At 44.9% G+C, this 19,781-nt stretch overlaps 1 protein-coding gene across 1 annotated transcript in view; it reads right to left on the bottom strand.

Moving 5' to 3' along the window:
* The window catches only part of scube1 (signal peptide, CUB domain, EGF-like 1), a 100,135-nt gene that overhangs the window by 22,293 nt on the left and 58,061 nt on the right, over positions 1-19,781 (bottom strand). The window contains exons 6-7 of the mRNA XM_054624405.1: positions 19,374-19,490; positions 6,642-6,758 (exon numbers count right to left, since the gene is read on the bottom strand). Of these exons, the coding sequence (XP_054480380.1) occupies positions 6,642-6,758; positions 19,374-19,490 (234 nt within the window). The remainder of the gene's footprint in view (positions 1-6,641; positions 6,759-19,373; positions 19,491-19,781) is intronic.

The following is a 19,781-nucleotide window of genomic DNA, read 5'->3' as shown; positions in this document are numbered from 1 at the left end:
GAGACCGCAGCTTTATGGCTTAGTGCGCAGGACTGTGACTCCTACTGGGGCAACAGAGACCCACAGTGCTACCTCTAAGAGAAATTGTACCAACACACATAAGCATTATCACACCAAAAGTGTTGATTGTAAGAGCAGGTAGTGGCACAAATATTAAAACCAGGTGGGAACATCCAATTCTGAAAAGTAAAGCCATTTCTAAAGTGTTTTAAATTTGCGAGGGGGCGACTCCTCTGGTTGTATAGAAGTCTATGAGAAAATGACTCTACTTCTCTCTTGATTTATTCCCTCAGTAAACATTGTAAACATGAGTTTATGGTCTCAATCTGTAGTTTCAAGTCTTCTTCAATACAGCATGATGTTCATTTAGTAAATTATGGTCCATTTAGAGTCAAAGAGACCATAAAGTAGGGTATGCTTTAGGGCGGGCTTACTATGATTGACAGATCGCTACCAGAGCTGTACACAGCGTATGTAATTTCTCCACAGTCCAAATATGTTCACTTCCATTCGCTGGTTGCAAAAAGCCAAGATGGACGAACGCCGTAATCCAAGGTGGCGACGACCAAAACACCAAACTTTAAAACGTGACTTCTCGACAACTACGTCCACTTCTTATATACAGTCCATAATTAAAACCAATGTAATTTACAAGAAAACTTTATAAAATGATACGGTGTTTATATGCATGAAAGTGAGGCTATTAGCTTTCAGGTGAATGGATGTGATCATATCCTTGTCTTAGTTCAATCTGATTGTGTGTGTGTGTGTGTGTGTGTGTGTGTGTGTGTGTGTGTGTGTGTGTGTGTGTGTGTGTGTGTGTGTGTGTGTGTGTGTGTGTGTGTGTGTGTGTGTGTGTGTGTGTGTGTGTGTGTGTGTGTGTGTGTGTGTTCAGCTCTTTTCAGGTAGAGGAGGAATGCAGGCCAGTGGGGACGTGTCTCGGGTGCCAATACACACTGTGAACTGTACATCACAGTGCGTCGACTACACGCTATCCACACGCAACCGCGAGCGCACACATCTAGCCTCCAATCAGCTTGCATGTGCACAGAACGCAGCCCAACACCCAACCTCAATGTGTGTTAATTAACCCACAGAAACAGACTCGCACATGGACACACAAACACACGCAAACAGTAACTCATCCTTCCTCCAGCGTGCACCTTCTAATCAAACATCTGGAAAGGGTTCAGAAAAAAAAAACGTCCTCCCCTCTCTCCCTTGTCTTTCTGTCTTTCTCTCTCTCTTTCTTACCCAGTTGTCGGCACGAGAGCCCACGTGATAAACTGCCTCCTAGTGTTGGCGTGTCTGTCATCGTGAGAGGCTGAACCTGCTCATCTGTCAACGCAGATGAAAGGGCGTTTATCGGACTGGTGGGTTTTAAACATGCCCTGCATAGTTTATATTGAAATGATTATGATAGACAGGCACGATGGGGCACATCCCCTTGGCTTAAGAGCAAGGTAGACTGCAGACATGGAGAGAGGGAGCTGTCTGTCTCTATCAAGCAATTTAGTGGCACATTAGACGAGACCACCTCACAGTGTGGCACTTATCTCGGTGCTAACTACTATATTCAGTAAACTACTGAACGCCAGCAATTATACTCCAGTCTGCGCACCACGATACGCTGCTAACACGACTGAAATTACATGTGCCACCGGAGTCGACACACCAACACACACGCTTGTATGGGCTTCAGCAGGAGATATTGATTCGCTAGCTCTAAGAGAGCGACTGCAAACTCTGTGTGCTGTTGCCAAGGTTACAGGTAGCCCCCTGTCAGACTGGAGCGTATACAACATCATATGACATAGATGGGAGCATCCTGGTGGCCAAGGGGGTTTAAGAAGCTGACCACTGCAACATTCCTTGTTAAAGTCCAAACAGGGACCTTAAGTTGCATGTAAGCCACCACCGCTCACTCATTTTCTGTCTGACTACCAAAAATAAAAGTTCTTTAAATCTGTATTGTATTAAAGGGTTAGAAAGCCCAAACCACAACAAAAACACTCACTTACCTCTAATCTAGCTATGCAGATAGTATTTCAGATTTCTGCCTCCATTCCAAAACAATGGAAGTGAACTGCAGAATGACTTAAAAGGTCAACAGAAGGTCCCTGTTATGCTGGATAACTGGCACTGGCACTGGCGGTCAATAGTTTTCTTAGCAACTCACAAGTGACTTTTGGTGTCACACTTGATTTGAACGAATGTCTCAACCATCCACCTCAACCTCCTCCCTCGGCAGACTTTGATTAGAAACGGATTTGCGATATGTCAAAAACAAACGAGAACCTTCGAAACTTAACTGACAATTCAGGGTTGTTGTGTTGGAACACAATTATTTAAGAGACCAGGCTGTTCTTAGGGGCTATTTGTTCAGTACAAAATAGTTCCAAACTGTTCATAGTCTGTTGATTACTCAGAGACTTATTGCGGTTTAAAGGAATTCTTCAAAGCTATGAGGACAAAAAACATCATTCCATTCACCTCCCTATCTCCAGAGACAGATATTTCAAAACCTGGACAAATAAGACCAAAACTTAACAATTAGACGTCGGACAGAAAAGGTGTTTTTGGTCATTTGGGCAAACTCTAGTCATCTAAAAAGTTTCCGAATTTCAAATCTCCCCTCAGAGACCTGATGTCACTCAACAGACATGTTCTCCTACAACTTATAAGTCCTGCACACCGTGCTCTGGGCCTAGCTGAAGTGCAAACAGCAGCATCAAGCACACTCGATGTGTGTGTATGGAGAAGTGTGTGTGTTCCTGCCCAGTGCCCAGGTGATAGATACTGATCGATGTGCGCCGCCTGCTCTGTGTCTCTCAGCTCCCCTCAGCACTGATCCGCGCTGTGGGATTTATGAAGCCCGGGGGGCAGATCCACAGCCAAATTATGTGGGCGGCGCTACAGCTGGACTGAACTCCTATCCATCTTCCCCACTCAACTCACCGCCGAACAGGGGAAACTGTTAATTTTTCCACCACTGTAAATGCTGGGTCCTGTCCACAAATCAACCGCTGGGAGACAGAGTGGAAGTGTTCGCACAAGCTGCTGGGCTTGAACTTGACATCAGAGTGGCGGACGGGATGTTCTCCCAGCATGCAACTGCAGTGTTACATGTCTGTCAGCAGACGATACTGCTGGAGGGGCTTCTAGAGCCGAGCGGCTGGCCTCATGGACGTGGCTATTCATGTTCAATACGTTCTGTCCTCTCATGAAAAAAGCCAGCAACTGTTCCAGCAAAATGCCCCAAAACAACATCTGTTTACCTGTCAAAACCCTCTATTGGCCTCAAGTCAGGTGACTTTATAGAGCGTCAAAGTTCACGTGGGGAGGACGTCGGGTCTGATGGATGAGTCAACAAAACATCACACTTTCAAGGTATAATGTGTAACTTTTAAGCAGCAAAATGTCCAAATACAACTTGTGCTTACATTATCCAAAATGTTTACTACAGACCCAGAGGAATCAGTCATTTTAATCAAGGTAATGGTGTGTTTTGATTTGGTCGCCTGTCAGTTCCATCATCCCCTTTTACTGCAGCGTCAGAGCTGTGGTTGTCTGCCAGAAGCTGGCAAATTGACCTTTTATCCAGATGTAAGCCCCTTTTCTACGATAAACTTTTTAGATCTTGGTGTTTTTTAACTATGTATTTTAACAGGATGTAGGATTTTAGTCATCGGGAGCTTTCACGGCTCAAAACCCTTCTGGAACTTCCTGCATCCACCGAACAGCGTCGGAGAAACACAGATTTTTTTCATGAAACTGCTGTATTCAGTGTTTCTACCGGTTTTGAGGAGACCTTTGGGCTAAAAACCTCCATAGCGATGAAAACTGAGAGAATCCTAATGGGGAGAAGCTGACTGCAGTGACAACAACAACTCCCATGATTCCACCCTGCTTCACCACTTCACCAAACTCCGTCTTTTGATATTTTCACCGAGAGACCCCTAGTGGCTGATAATTACATATTTCACATTAAACACGGGAGACGGCTGATCATTTCCCTTTTCCAACTGAAAGTCAACGCCACCATCACTTCCTAACCTTAACAAAGCGGTTATGATTGTAACCATGAGGATGAAGCTCCTCTTAGCTTAACTGAAGACTTACTGTCAGCTAAACCATGCCTTTAACCTTAACCTTACGGGCCTTAGCTTAACCAAAGTGTTGTCATATCATTAAACTCATTTTCTTTTATGACAGTGATTTAATAATTTTGGAGGGCCTATTTTGTGGTTTCATTTAAAGGACCTGCTGACGTTTGTCAAAATGACCGTAGAACCGTTTCAAACCCTACTGGATAAGTGTATATGAATGATGTTGTTTTCTAATGAACAAACATTAATATGTTATGTAGTTATGATAAGTGTTGCATTCTTGTGTTTAGTGTGTCAAATTAGGAGCTGACTGATTTGTCCTGCATGTCTTCTAGTTGAGTACATTTGCTAGTCTGCAGCTGGATGGTGCTGTCTGTGTGAGTATGTCATGGTAGAGGAGAGAGAGAGAGAGAGAGAGAGACAGAGAGAGAGAGAGAGAGAGAGACACAGTGGGCAGTGTGGGCCTCACTGTTCAAACATCTTAAAGTTTACCGAAGCGTCGTCTGCCTGCCAGGCCTGAGACAGCTCGGGCTCCAGGATTTCACACACCTACATGTCACATTCTCAAAACGGCCTGACGCTCAGTCCACAAACACACACAATCCAGAACACAAACGCATACCTACCACTATTAAACAATTTTAAAGAGGCACGCCTGTGACCTGCAACTTGTTGCTGTGCAACTCTCAATATCTCCTTGACCGAGTCTGTCACCTGTGGGGTTGTGCCAGCCACAACCATATCAATACCTTTCTCACATTTAACTATGGGTAGTTTTACCCAAGAGACATGAGGTAGGCTCTGGTCAATATATCAAAATGATATCAATATTGTGATACGAACAGGGTATCCTCATCGTAATGTACAATAAGTGTCTTTTCCTGGTTCTAGCTGTTTGATCATTTATCTTTACCTACTAGGTAATAATATCTATATTACTGAGGATTATTTATCAAAAATGTCATTGTTTAAATATTTTATGAAAGCACCAGTATTCAACCCTACTATATTATAAGGTATTCCGTCTTAATTATGCTGGATTTTTTTCATATCGCCCCGGCCAAACTTTTTACACCACCCAGCAAACACTGATGGGTTGTTATTATACAAAAGTCATATGAACACAGAAATGCAATTTTTCTGTGCTTTGGGTAAAGGGCAGGTTCTACCTTAAAACAATAGCGTTGAAATGAACACTGATTGGATTAAGCTTGCTGCAAAAATGCAGTCAAAGTTTATCTGAAGCTAATATTTGGTTTCAGCCATCTGAGTTAATCAAATCAAGTGGGAATCATCCAAAGTTAATGTCTGTTAGGTATAGAATTGCCACTCTAACACCTGAACAGTGTTTTCCTGCTGAGCTACGGACGAGAGTTAACACAAAGAGCAAATATTGACCTTAAATTGTGCAATTTAGACTGGCTTGTACGTCTCCAGGGAACAACTGTGTTCTGAGGATAATAAGGCCCCACTTCCTGTAAAGACCACTGTATGAACCCACAGGTTAGCATCATTCAGCGAGGCTGAAATAATGTGTTGGGGATGTTTAGGCCCACACTGCGGCAGCCTTCTTCTCGAACCACTGTCATTGACGTCAGTAGCAGGCTGGCGGAAGAGGAAAAAATGTTTGGAGGCCATGTTAACAACAACAAGCAGCGGCAGTGACCACGACCGGAGCTCAGTGCGGTTGGAAGTGAAGCGGATGGCGGGGGCTTGGGTTTGGCTCTGGATCATTCAGATACCGGCCATAGCAGGTGGACCTGGCCTCCTCTGCATACACAGAGTGCTTAGTGAGCCGTACCTACAAATCCTTCTGCAATTCTTGGCAAGACCCACACGGCATAGCTGGTTGAGACAGTTGGTTGAGGTTAGACGTTAACCTTGAAGTAGGATCCGGACCAAAGCTCATTGGTCAGGGTATAGGACCTGATAAAATCAGGTTACGCTACCTCGCAAGACCATGGACACCTTGCCAATCCTGGGCTTTTGGCAAGACCCTAGAGCAGGGCAGGTCTTGCCAAAAGCCCACCCAGTACACTGGCAGGTCATGAAAGAGTCCCGAAATCTATTGGTTTTCTGCACAGATTTTTTGGGTCGCTCAGCAGAAAAACAATGCTAATGGAAAGTCAATTGGGATCGTTTTTCGTGGTGGACACATGGATTAAACGTATTCATGTGACTGTGCAACTGTCAGAGCTAGTGATGTAGTATCAGATAGTAACAAAGATCAATTATTGTGGGCACAATGGGATGTGGAAGGGTCAAACGAACACAAGACTCTCAGCAGCAAGACCGGTGTTTGTGACGTTTTTCTAAACCTTACTAAGCTGTTTTGTTGCCTGAACCTAACTTTAGCTTTGCTTTAGCATTTATCTTTGTCGTCCCGAAAAAGAAGTTGTGCCGAGCGTCACGAAGAGATTGCATTTCTGGACTATTTCAAGAACTGCCATGAGACTGTGTTGGTAAAGCCATGGGATTCATTGCCAACACAGCATGGTTGCTATGTTCCCACATCTTCGTGCATTTACTGACCTTTGCAGGTTTTGCCATCAGGCTGCAGAGTGAATCCCACGGGGCAGCTGCAGCGCACCCCTGTGGCTGTGTCTTTACACGTCCTGTCGCAGCCGCCGTTGTTCACGGCGCAGGTCTCTGCGGGAAGGCGGGACAGAGATGGAGAGAAGGAGAGAGGAGAAGGGGGTGTTAACATGTGACCCCCTGCTTCTGAAGCAGCATGAAAAAGAAACAGGAGGGTGATGTGGGTTGAGACAAAGCTTCATGCGGTTGAAAAATACACAAACACGGGACAGTAGGATGTATTGTATTGTCATGTTTTCTCATGTAGCTTTGTCAACACACAGATGAGGAAATAACATCACAACACTCCAGTTTTTCATGAGCATAGGCATTTTTTTATGTAGAGCCTAATACAGTTTCCATACACACAGAAAGTCACAATCAAGATTTGTTTATCATTGGCAGCTGTGTATCATTACAAGAACACAAAAAACACACAACACTGTGCTGGAAAAGGTGGGTGAATAAGTCTTTGGCTCAGAGGTTGGTCCTGTATTGAAATAAAAAGGAATGGTTAATGTAAGTAGACAGAAAAATAAGAGTTAGTGCAAGGTAGAGTGCTGTAACACACACCGCAGAACCCGGCGTTTATATTTTACTCCAGAAAAAAAAATGTTCTTGTGCGTGGCGCAGGTAAAAGGTTTGCTGGGACTTGTGAATATCGCCTGAGCTGATCCCAAAACAAACAGCAGCTCATGGTAACTCTAGCTCACCTGCCTAGCCGCTGTTGCTTTAGCAAAGCTCAGCACACACTTTCCCGATGGGGCCCGAGAAGTGCTGAGGAGGCTGAAATATGACGTTGACTCGTGTTTGTTGAAAGGGATTTAATATAACTACACCTAATAAGGAGGTTTCAGTTAGTAGTTGTTCATCTTTTGGAGGGTCCGACTCCAGTTATTCAAGAATGGTTCTATTGGTTCTATTTAAATAACATCATCAAAAATAGGCTCTTTATTTTCTGTAAACTTGACATGTGGAATTCAAAGGCTTTTCCTGGACAACAGCAACAAGTAAATCGCGGATGTCACCCCTTCTATTTGGCAGCTTTTCCCTATTTAATTAAAACGGCAGGAGATTGTGTGCCTAAGAGAAGTGAAGAGGGGAAATAGGAAAAGCCCTTTCAGGCTGGCAAACACATCCACGTCCAGAGGTCATGCATTAGCATAATGGCCTTTCAGAACGCAGTCACAATCTGCATCGGAGCCAAGATGGCGGTGGCATTCTATGGAGAAACAGGAAGGTGTTTGTGGATTTGTTTGTGTTTCAGCTCCAAACAACATCAATCTCACGGCTTCTTCCCTTGATCTCTGCTTTCTGGATGGCATTTGTTCCTCACTGTGCTTATCCGTCAAAGCTCTGTGTTCAACATTTGCAATCCTTTTCATTCCTACTTCTCCCTCTCTGGAGGAGTTCTGAGGGTTTTTCCAAACTCTGTCTTGAATGGAGAAGGGTATTTAGAATGAGGCAGGACAGAAGTGAGACAGAAAACCCCCGTCCACTCTCCAGTCCCCGAGGTCGGATCTTTGTCAACTGTGTGAGAATGCGTATTGTTATCGTATGGTGAAGGTCTGCGGGCCTGCACAGGTGTATACAGTCAATAAGACTTTTTGTGTGTGTGTGTAAAGCTACATGTGCATGTGAGTAGACTTGATGTGTGCGGAGGTGGTGTTTATGGGTCGGAGTGATTTATACTGAGTACAGTTGGCCCTATCATTAGATCGGGCCGGGAAAGCACAGTCCTGCTCAGAGCCCACCCCCCTCTCTCTCCAGGCCACGCCCCCGCCCAGCCCCAGGGCCAGACCGAGCACAGGAACACAGACGGACCGCCGGGCCTGATTGATGTGCTGGATGAGCCCCTCGTAACCCCCTCACCCCCTCTCCAAGCCTCTACACCTTGCATCTAACCCTGCATATTTCTATCATAGCCTGGTTTGTGTGTGTGTGTGTGTGTGTGTGTGTGTGTGTGTGTGTGTGTGTAGCCGCACATATTTCTGCAGGGAACTTCTTAATTATTCTTTGCTGTTTACCTTAAAAATGACCTTTATTGTTTTTGAAGGAGAGGATCAAATCAAACACCCCATTTGCTAAAGTTGGCATATATTTAGCTGAGACTGTCTAAACCATGAAGACATGAGCTGCTGATTATATGCAAGAGTAATAAAGCAGCTAAGTATTTTTGATTTATAGAAAGAATAGATGATTTAATTTTTATGTAAAAAAATAAGAAGAAACTTATTATTTATCATTTATTGTTAAATAATATGACCTGGGATGTGTTTTTAAAGGTTAAAAAAAGCATTTTTCATTTAATTTCCACTTTATGTACTTTAAGTAAATCCCCACTGCCCACTCTGGGCAATTGACTTTTGAGTCAATTCCAAAAATTCAATTTCACCTATTTGTGTTGAACATATTTGATAAACTATGAAACAAATCATGTAGTAACAACTTTGTATTTCTATACTCCCTACCGTATCATGTCACCAGGATCACACAGGTGGGTGGGCAACTCGGTGGTTAACGTGTGAATTCTGATCAGCGAACCTCATATACATTTAAAACATTTCTAAATTTTACTAAGCATACTAAGATGACAAATACCATTCATCGGGTGCTGTGACTATAGATGAAATGAATATGAAAGGAGGAAAGGGGAACATTCCCTGTTAGGGGAGGATGGAAACATGAAAGCAGATGAAACACAACTCTCCTCCTGCAGCCTGAACAAGGGTGGCCACTCCATCTGTGGGGATTACAATGTGTCAGCGAGGGGCAGAGGAATGAGAGGGAAGACAGCAAGTATACACATGTCCGTCACACTCTTCGCATAGGAAACGCTGACCGCTCTTTCCGTGCGAGGAGGACACACGTTCTATTGATTAAAGCTGGAGAGCGTGAGAGAAAACCATGTGCGCTGTGTATACTAAAGCGTTGTGCCAAGTAACAGCAACTGCTGCAGTGTTGGGGGAAAAGGTGAGAGGGACACGATCACCTGTCAGCGCTCAACGAGATCCCCTCTTTTGCCCCGTGATGGGCAACTAAATCAGCTGTCAGTCAGCGTAGCTCTGGCCTGTAATCACGCTGTATGGATACACCCACTGTGCACGCACACACCTCAGCTTAACTCCATGTGTCTGGCGGTTTATTTGGAATCCAGGGCCACAAGAACTGTAGCACCACTGAGTCTCTCTTTTGACACTTTGCTCACATGTGTCCAGCACCTGGCTCCTGATTTTCCTTCAAATTCTACATCATGAAATGTCTCCGAAATTGCTTTTCATCAAGCCCCCCCCCCCCCCCCCCCTCGCATGTCAGAGAAAGCAGACAAACTGATGGCTGTGTCAAATCTAACATGCTGCTGCTGTTCAGGCGGCACCGGAGCAGCACTGGGATGTCCTCCACACTCTCAGCATCCACACGTTTGTGTTTTTACTCACGAACACGGGCATGATGGGGGAACATCAGGACGCAAAGGTTTAATAAAAACACAGAGAGTGGGTTAGAGTTATGCTAAGTATCCAAATACATTAATAACATCAATAAGCGTTTTTATCTTGTCTGTGAATTCAACCTGACATTGTGTTGTTGAGGACATGGGTCTAAATATCTATTACTAGGCTCAATATTACTTCTAATAAATGCACACATACTTTTAGGATATTATATGTATTGTATGGACTTTTATCTTTACAAATCTCGCAGCACTCTACCATGCAAGCAATCTAGCATTCAGGTTCTTGCCCAAGGACACTTTGTGGTGATCAAACCCTGCTGAGCCACAGCGAAGGTTACAACCACGTGTAGTGCAGCTCTCGCGACACTTACGTTTATCACCAGTCCAACGTGCTATAACTTTACATTTTGGGATTTTTTTTTTTGACTTTCAATTTTGTTGGAAACTTCTTTTGTTTCTATCTGTAAACCTTTCTGAGTTAAATTGAGGCAGTAACTAGCTTGATGGACATCTGATTGTGTCCTCAGACCCTTTCAAATCTTAGACCATGTTGAAGTTAGAAAACAGTAGTGCTGCAGTGGCTGATCTAGTCGTGGGGGGGGGGGATTTGAAAGGAAAACCTTCAAACAGGGATAAAAACTTTAATCTCTGTTGTGAGGTTTTGATAATGGAATCCCAGTGAGGTGTCCTTGACCTACAGTAGGGCAGCCCTGGAACACTACAGGATACAGGCGACATGCTGGTACAACAGGATATGAAGCGATTTTTTAGTGAGGACTGAGGAGAAATCTAATACTCAGTTATAAGGTTATTGAGGGAGGGGAGAGTAGGACAGACAGGTAGATCTGTTAGAATCTAATTCTCCACTTTTCCTCCACACTGGCCAGAACCTGTTGAAGTGAAATGTGCATATAAGAATGGAAGGTTTAATAGACTACAGACTGTAGAACATTGGTTTTGGGGTACCGGGGGCACTGGGACCGCTTTCCGATGTACCACTGTCTTAGAAAATAAAAGAAAGGTTAAAGTTAAAACAAGAGAGGACGGAAGTAGAGCTTCGGAAAAAGAACAACTTTGATTGGAAGACCCATTCAATTTTTTCCTGATTGATCAGGTCGTAGAAAAAACATTGGTTAATTTACGGAAAGATTGGTTGAAGATCTGAAAGCAAGAAGTTGTAGGGTGAGGTCCCTCAGGAAATAAATCATGGCCTGATCATTACTTTTTTAAGTAGAATTCCTTCAAAGCCACACAGTTTCTGGCAGAAAGTAGTGAGGCCAGATGGCAAGTATCTTTTGACGGGGGCTTGGCGTGGGCCAGCGGCAGACTGATGGCAGCATTTAGGCAGGGCGGTATAGTTTCTACGATCATAGAATCACTGAGTTTAGAATCTTACATTTATTGCTATGTAATGTTAGCTTGTGATGGCTTGACAGTAAAGAACACTGATTTCAGACCTGCTGTTTTTCCACATTGCATTCATGTTTTACAGATGTGGCTGGTGAGCTTTCACAACATTATATCAACCCAGTCTAACTCCCAACTTGTCAAATACCGATGGTTGGTCAGTGTCCCTCGGGGGCTGACACCAATGCACCCTGCTTTCAACTGACGCAAAGGTAAACTCACCGCCATCATTGTTCGACGCTGAAAGGCTACTGCGTAGTATAAAGAGCGAGATTGTCAACAGAGTAAGGGTTGGGGAGATTGGATAGGTCAGAAAAACACAGAACTTTCAGGCAGGAGACCAGGGAATCCCTAGTCATGTGAGTCTTTAGGCATCTCTTTTCACGTGAGACTTTAAGCACTTGCTAGTCACATTAGTCTTTGGGCAATCGCCAGACACATGACTCTTTAGGCACTCGCTAGTCACATGAGTCGTTAGGCACTCGCTAGTCATGTGAGTCGTTAGGCACTCGCTAGTCACATGAGTCATTAGGCACTCGCTAGTCAGGTAAGTCGTTAGTCACTCACTAGTCATTTCAGTCTTAAGGCACTCGCTAGTCATGTGAGTCGTTAGGCACTCGCTAGTCACATGAGTCGTTAGGCACTCGCTAGTCACGTGAGTCTTTAGTCACTCGCTAGTTATTTCAGTCTTTACGCACTCGCTAGTCATGTGAGTCGTTAGGCACTCGCTAGTCATTTCAGTCTTTAGGCACTCGCTTGTCACGTGAGTCGTTAGGCACTCGCTATTCACAAGAGTCTTTAGGCACTTGTTAGTAATGTGAGTCTTTAGGCACTCGCTAATCACGTGAGTCTTGAGGCAATCACTAGTCAAGTGAGTCGTTAAGCACTCGCTAGTGACTGATGCCTACAGCATCATAGTTTCAGGAGTAGGGCCACTGACCAAGCGTCCATACTTGACAAGATCGTTAGGCGATCACTAGTCAGGAGAATCTTTTGGAATTCACTAGTCACGTCAGTTGTTTGGCACTTGCTATTCAAGAGACTCGTTAGGCACTAGTTAGTCACAAGACTGTTTAGGCACTCGCTAGACACGTGAGTCTTTAGGCACTCACTAGTCTTGGGAGTCTTAAGGGAATCCCTAGTCATGTGAGTCTTTAGGCATCGCTTTTCACGTGAGACTTTAAGCACTTGTTAGTCACATTAGTCTTTAGGCAATCGCCAGACACATGACTCTTTAGGCACTCGCTAGTCATGTAAGTCTTTAGGCACTCGCTATTCATGTCAGTTGTAGGCACTCGCTAGTCACATGAGTCGTTAGGCACTCGATAGTCAGGTGAGTCGTTAGGCACAAGCTAGTCACGTGAGTCTTGAGGCAATCGCTATTCACGTTAGTAGTTAAGCACTCGCTAGTGACTGATGCCGAGAGCATCATAGTTTGAGGAGTAGGGCCACTGACCAAGCGTCCATACTTGACAAGATTGGCGCAAGAATGCGTTTATTATATCTATGTTTCCAACAGAGCCAGACCATTGTAACTGTGGTTGTAAAAGCATTTTTTAAATATATATATACAAAATCTTAAAAAACCTTGAGCCACCCCTTGATATTTATAGTGGGAACAGAACATCCAGAACCAACTTTAAAACAGATTGGATCAGGTTTGATCAGTGTTTCCTTAAGTGTGGCCCAAGGATGCCCAGGGCTTTTTACTATTTTTGTCTTAAAATCATCCCACCAAGAGACGTCATTTTAAAAGATCAGATTATAAAAGTCTCATAGGATGAAAGTTTGGAAGCAAATACCCATTTGGTCTATATTGATTGTCCAGTCTACTAACAAAGCCTAACGAAAGACTCATTAAGAAGAAAGGACTCGCCTTTACTGTCCCTTCTGAGGATGACGGTTTTGGGAATATTCTACCAAATGCAGAGCAAAACGTTAATGGTGTGGTTTTGTAATCATGGGACATGTTGGGGCTTCAACCTTTTCAGGGGTTTTGCAAAGTATCCTGTTTTTGCAACATGGGTAATCGTAAGAGAGGGGAATGGAGCACAGAACATTTAGAGTGAGGTGCAACTGGGAAAGTAAATGTTAGTCATTGAGAAAACCTTAGAGCCATCCAGAGATTTGGATGGTAGAGTCAGTGGGATCCGGTTTAAAGGAAAACAGCAACCTCTTTTATTCCCTTTTCATCACGTTAGAAACAGTTATAACAAAACTGACTGTGGGACACACAGTGGGCATCAAAGGTTAAAAAAAAAAAAAAAAAAGATTAACAAAATAAAGACAGAGAGAGGAGGACGAGGAAGAACGGAGAGGAGTAGAGTCGGGGATACAAGCACAAGCGCCATGGCAACACATAGAAAGAGGAAGAAAAGAGTTACCCATAAGTAGCCGCCGTTTCACCCGCTTGTCCACATCAGCTACTGACGTGGCATTGAACTCAGAGCTCTCAATTGCAGCCTCATCTTTCTCTAAAACACAAGTGACAAGGGGACAAACAGTGAGCAGCAGGTTAATGAGAAGCCCAAATGACCAGACCTTCAGCCCCTCTTGGCGTTTGAGCAAAAACAAAAAAAAACAAAGCCAAGAAGCAAAGAAGTGATGAAGAAGCGCCAAAATCCCTGTTAGCGTGTTAATCCCCAAACAAATGATAAATCCCCCAGAGCAAACAGAAGAACAAAACAAAATAAATGAAATGATCAGTATCAGTATGTAGCTTACAAAATGAAGCGGTAGGTAGGCAAGTAGGTAGGGAGGGAGGGGAGGAAGTTCAGGGCTTACATATGAAGAAAGTAAACAAAAAAAAGGATGGTTAGAGGTGTGGGATTTGGGGGATGGAATGGGGTTGGGGTGAACGATAACGGGGAATTTAACTTTGATGATGACTTTGCTGTTGTCGCCGATGGAGTGTCTGTCTTCCATATCAAACAGCCACACTTTGTCAGCAATGATTCCCTTGCGTTAGGATGGAGGAAGAAGACGAGAAAGAGAGGGAGGGAGGATACATGTCCAACATTACCAAGACAGGCTGCCTTGAATGTGGGAACAGAGACGGAAGCAAAGGAAAAGGGGGGAGGGGGATGACGATGACGACAGGAAAGAGGAGAAAGGGCGGTGATGGGGAGGAGGACGAAAGGTCAAATGGCAGAGGGAAGCGCTGGAAGGGCCTAGCGATGAGTAGATGATCGAGAGGAAATGATCAACAGAGAAGGGAGCAAGAGAAAGAGAGGGCAAGGGAGAGAAGGAAGAAGAAAGACAGGATCAGTCCCATCATGGCCCGCAATTGGAGAGGTATGTGAGGGAAAGAGGGGTGCACACACTGAGAAATGGGGTTTGAAGAGGAGTGGAGGGAGGGCATGCAGAGAAACCCCAAAAAGCAAGAGGAGGTAGTCTGGGGGCAGCGCTGGTTGCCTGTTTGTCTATGGAACACATCACAACTGGCTTTGACAGTCAACGCTGGAAATACCACGTTCCCAAAGCCGGGCAGCGGAGGTGGTGGGGGGATTGGAGGGTGAGGGGAGGAGGTGGGGGCCTTGGCGAAGGAGGTAGGAATCGCTGTTAAGATGGCATGCATGTGGTGCGCTGTTAGGGATGGTGGGTTTTGGCGATGGCGGGGAGGGAGGCGGCCTTTCTTTGGGGCCTGAGTCATTAGGGCCTGAATGAGCATCTCTCTGTGAATGGACGCCACTTGCCGCTATAGGACTGGGCTTTGATGTATACACACGGTCCTATGGGTGCTGAGAGGGGAAGGGAGGGAGGGGGTTTACGGGGGTAATTAATGTCCCCTTCCATTCCCCGGGCCTGGGCCACTACCATTTTCCTCTCTCCTCTCGGGCGCTTGATGGACAAAGTGGAGGACTCTCTGAAGTACACTCTGGGAATGAATGGAGGCTTTCTGGTGCTCCACTAACGGGTGAAATGTGGCTGCGTGAATGTGTGTGTGTGTGTGTGTGTGTGTGTGTGTGTGTGTGAATCAAGAGCTTGTGCATACCAGTCTGCCAGCTTTTGAGCGTCTGCTTTCTTGAGTGTGTGAAAAAAGATAAAATGTGTGTGTGTGTGTGTGTGTGTGTGTGTGTGTGTGTGTGTGTGTGTGTGTGTGTGTGTGTGTGTGTGTGTGTGTGTGTGTGTGTGTGTGTGTGTGTGTGTGTGTGTGTGTGTGTGTGAGGGCTGGATGTGTGAGACAGGTTGAGAGGAGGGAAGTCTACGGGATTAAGCAGTGGTCGGAGGCCCACAGAGAGGGGGGAGGTGTTTTAAAGAGCTGGACCTACACAGGACAAGGAAGGGGGAAGAGTTAAATCACTCTACACTGCTACAGCTAGAAGGAGAATGGTAAAAAAAATAAAAAATAAAAAAACAATGCAGGAGGACCAGGCTCACTAAAAACAACAACAAAAAAAAGTACTGTAATTCAAAGGGAAAATGAAAAAGGGAAACCATACAAATGCAGCGCAGGCTCTCCCATGCAGCTGTACAAGCAGACGGACAGACGGACAGACAGACAGACAGACAGACAGACAGACAGACAGACAGACAGACAGACAGACAGACAGACAGATGCTGATTAGTGGAAGAGGCAGTGGCAGACAGTTGGGCGATGTGGCACATGTGAGTGGACACATGCAGTAGAAAGAAGGGTGCAAGTCCCTGCCTCTCTATTAAGGTGTACGGCGCAAGAAAGTGGGCTGATGGGATGGGGATGAGACATGGAGGTCGATTTGTTGTGTCGGGGTTTTCGTCGAGTCGCTCGCTTTTTTGGGGGCTTCGGGACTTGTGAGGAGATGGAGGATGAGGAGGTAGAGAGAGAGGAGGTGGAGGAGGAGGTTAGGTTTTATTTTCTTTGGGAGCTTTGACTAAGATCAGGCTGCAATTGAGATGTCCATTTTTGAGCACACTGCCCCCACCACCCCCCCCCCACCCCACTCCCCGACCAACCCGGAGTCACTCTTTCCTCTTGTGCGCTGAGGATGAATCCTTTAAATCCACCTGATTTGGTTTTAACATGGATGCTCAGACAAGACAGGCAATCAGGTACTATCACCAGAAAGCAGCAGGACGTGGAGGAGGAGGAGGGAGGAGGGAGGAGAAAGGAGGAGCAGAGGGACAGCGCTACACAGAGAGGGTAAAAGGGAGGGTGGTGGGAAGGGGGGGGGGGTTAAAGGTAGGTCCATAGAGCGGTTGGGACACCCAGACCAGAGATACTGAGGTCCTTTTCTTGTAAAAGTATGAAAAGACACAGAGAGAAAGAGAGAAAAGACACAAGACGTTGGGAAAAGGAGAGAGGGGAGGGTTCGCTCTCGTTCTGCTTCCTCTTCGCAGCCGTTCCTTGACCGTGTTTCACTTCTTCAAAGAGGCTGGAAACAAAATGGGGTTATTGGCAGTCAAAACCGCAATCTGCTCGATTGGTGAGAGCTAGAGACAGAGAGATATAGAGACAAAAGACCACAGACAGAGAGAGAGCGAGAGAGAGAGAGAGAGAGAGAGAGAGAGAGAGAGAGAGAGAGAGAGAGAGAGAGAGAGGGGGGGTGTTTCCAGTGTACTGACACAGCAGGAAGGACAGCACATCAAAATGACATCAGATAATTGTGTGTCCATGTCTGTGATCAACAGCTTTGACATCGTACTGAGACGTTTCTCAGTTGACAATTGTTCTCTTTGGTTTAAACCAAATTGGAAAAGTTGACTTGATGTGTTTATTTTTTATTTTGGTCCATTAAGGTTTTCGCTGCCCAATTACAAATGAGCCACAACTTGTAACCCAAAGTCACATTGACTCCCAAGCAGTCCACTGATTGGGCAGAGACTTGGTGACCTGTATTCCTGCCAGGTTAGAGATTTTGCAGCAGGGGAGTCTAAACTAATTCTGATTCCAAGCTTTTTTTTTGCCTAGAATTAACTGCCATGGACACCTTTTGTGTGAATACTTGAAGAAACGGCCAACTCAGACATGAGTCCAGACTGTGGTTTGGTCTCGGTTAACTTTGGCATGCTAAACTTTTCCTCAACAGTTTGATGAACTGCTGGCTGTCAGATATCAACCTTCACCAACTTAGACCCATAAATCCTGGATTTTGGGGAGTTTTCTGTAATTGATTTGGATTGTGTTCTTACTCCTGACAAACCACATAGTAGGTCTTTTAGAAAAGTCAGTCTTCTTTTGTTAGGTGTTTTGGTGCCACCAAGGTCATTTTGCTCTCATCCATCCAAATGAACCATACTGAGGAACAACTACCTAGTTCAAAGGAACTCTTTTACGTCTACTTAAGGTGTTACAGTGTAGGCCCACGTCTTAAAAATGATTTTACAGGTTATATTGTTGCACTAGCGTTTTAGACAAACCATGTCTCATGTGTTAAATCATGTGCTGTCATTAACAATGCTAACTACTGCTCTTACCTGAGCCAATTACAGATTCATTAATACCTTCACATTGATGATTCCAACACAAAGGGAACAAACAGAAACACAACATTGTGTTTAACCAACACGTTCTGACTCACAACTCCTCACATATGGGCGCTTGGTCAATGGTCCCCTTTTAATCGCACTGGCAACCCCATTGGCATCATTTTTCAGCGTGCAGGGCAGCGTTAAGTATTTGACATAAATTGAGTATGTTACTTTGGCTACTTGACTTAAATTAAATATGTAATGTTAGTACTTGTTTTGGTTAAGGCTTTTTTAGGTTTAGGGAAAGATGATGGTTTGGGTTTAAATAAGTGTGTTTGTTACCTAACTTAAGATAAGTAGGTAAGTTAGTAAATTAGCTAAGTTATGTTGCCTACATGACGCAACTATGTGCGTAAGTTAAGTGTGTTACATAAGTACGTTACACAACTTAAAAATAAGTCTTTGTTGAGTTTTGGTTCCACTCTGGACCAGGACATTAGCCTTCTGGGTGAGTCCTGTTTTTGTTTGACACAGCCATCAACCCCAACCTCCTCTTTATAGTAACCTGGGGGTAAATGCATTAGATGAACAGGGGGTTTGGTGCGGCGTCAGCATTGCTTCGGGCTCTGTACCGAACAGTTGTGGGGAAGAGGGAGTTGAGCTGTAAGGCCATGGACACAAGCAGCCAAAATGAGCTCCCTTCGTAGAGTGGCTGGGCTCAGCCTTAGAGATAGGGTGCGGAGCTCAGACATCCGGAGGGAGCTCGGAGTAGAGCTGCAGCTCCTTTGCGTCGAAGGAGCCAGCTGAGTTGTTTTGGGCCTCTGATCAGAATGCCTCCTGGAAAATTTTCCTTTAGAGGTTTTCCAGGCAATTGATAAGAGGCCCCGGGTAGACCCAGAACACACTGGAGAGATTACATATCTTGTCTGGCCTGGGGAGCATTTTGGGGTTTCCCAGGAGGACCTGGAAAGCGTTGTTGAGGAGATGGGCCCAAGATGCCCCCAAGATCCGGCCCCGATGGTTGGATGGTTGGATGGATGGACGATTTCGTCCCTTATTCCCGTCATATATACTAAGGCAACTAGAGGTCAATCTGCAAAACTGCCGCTAGAGGACTGCATGTTGCGTCCTTGTTTGAAATTTAGGGCCATTGACCAAACATCCGTATGGGATTGAGAACGTGCTGCTTTAACAGCCAGAATATTCATTTAATCTACAGACCTTACTCCAGAAATAGTAAGCAATAAAGTTCTGAAACAACGTCCAAATGAGCATTGACCACTTCCAACCTTAATCCCCCCAACACACTTCTTCCTCATTTCTTTTATCGGATGTATCCTTCTATCATACAACACGTTACAGTCAAACAGCTGTGAGTGCTTCAGGGTAAATGTGTGTGTGTGTGCTTGAACTTGGAAGCCGTCTTGGCCGTCACTCACCGATGCAGGTCTTGCTGTCCGAGTGCAGGGCATACTTCTGGTGGCAGCCACACACCGGACCTGTGTCTGTGTCGTCACATGTGTGCTGGCAGCCGCCGTTTCCATAGTTACACGTCACTGGAGACAACACACACACATTCATTGGTCTCTTCTTGGTAAAAACAAAAGCAGCCAACACTTAGCTCTATGTGGATTCTAACAAATTATCCGATGCAAAAAAATACGTCATTGGTCTGTGCCCTCCAGAATGACACCTTTGTTTAAAAAAATAAAACCGTTTTCTGATCTTTCCCTTGTATGGTTTGGGTTTTCTTAGGCTTAGAAACAAACCAACCTGGTTAGGGTTAGGGAAAGATCCTGGTTTGGGTTAAAATTATTACTTTGATCAGATTGGGGAAACAACGTCAG

This window comes from Anoplopoma fimbria, chromosome 23 (genome assembly GCF_027596085.1).
Source record: "Anoplopoma fimbria isolate UVic2021 breed Golden Eagle Sablefish chromosome 23, Afim_UVic_2022, whole genome shotgun sequence".
Classification (NCBI taxonomy): domain Eukaryota; kingdom Metazoa; phylum Chordata; class Actinopteri; order Perciformes; family Anoplopomatidae; genus Anoplopoma; species Anoplopoma fimbria.
Note: the sequence above shows the minus strand (reverse complement) of the source record. Positions and strands in the feature narration are given on the sequence as shown.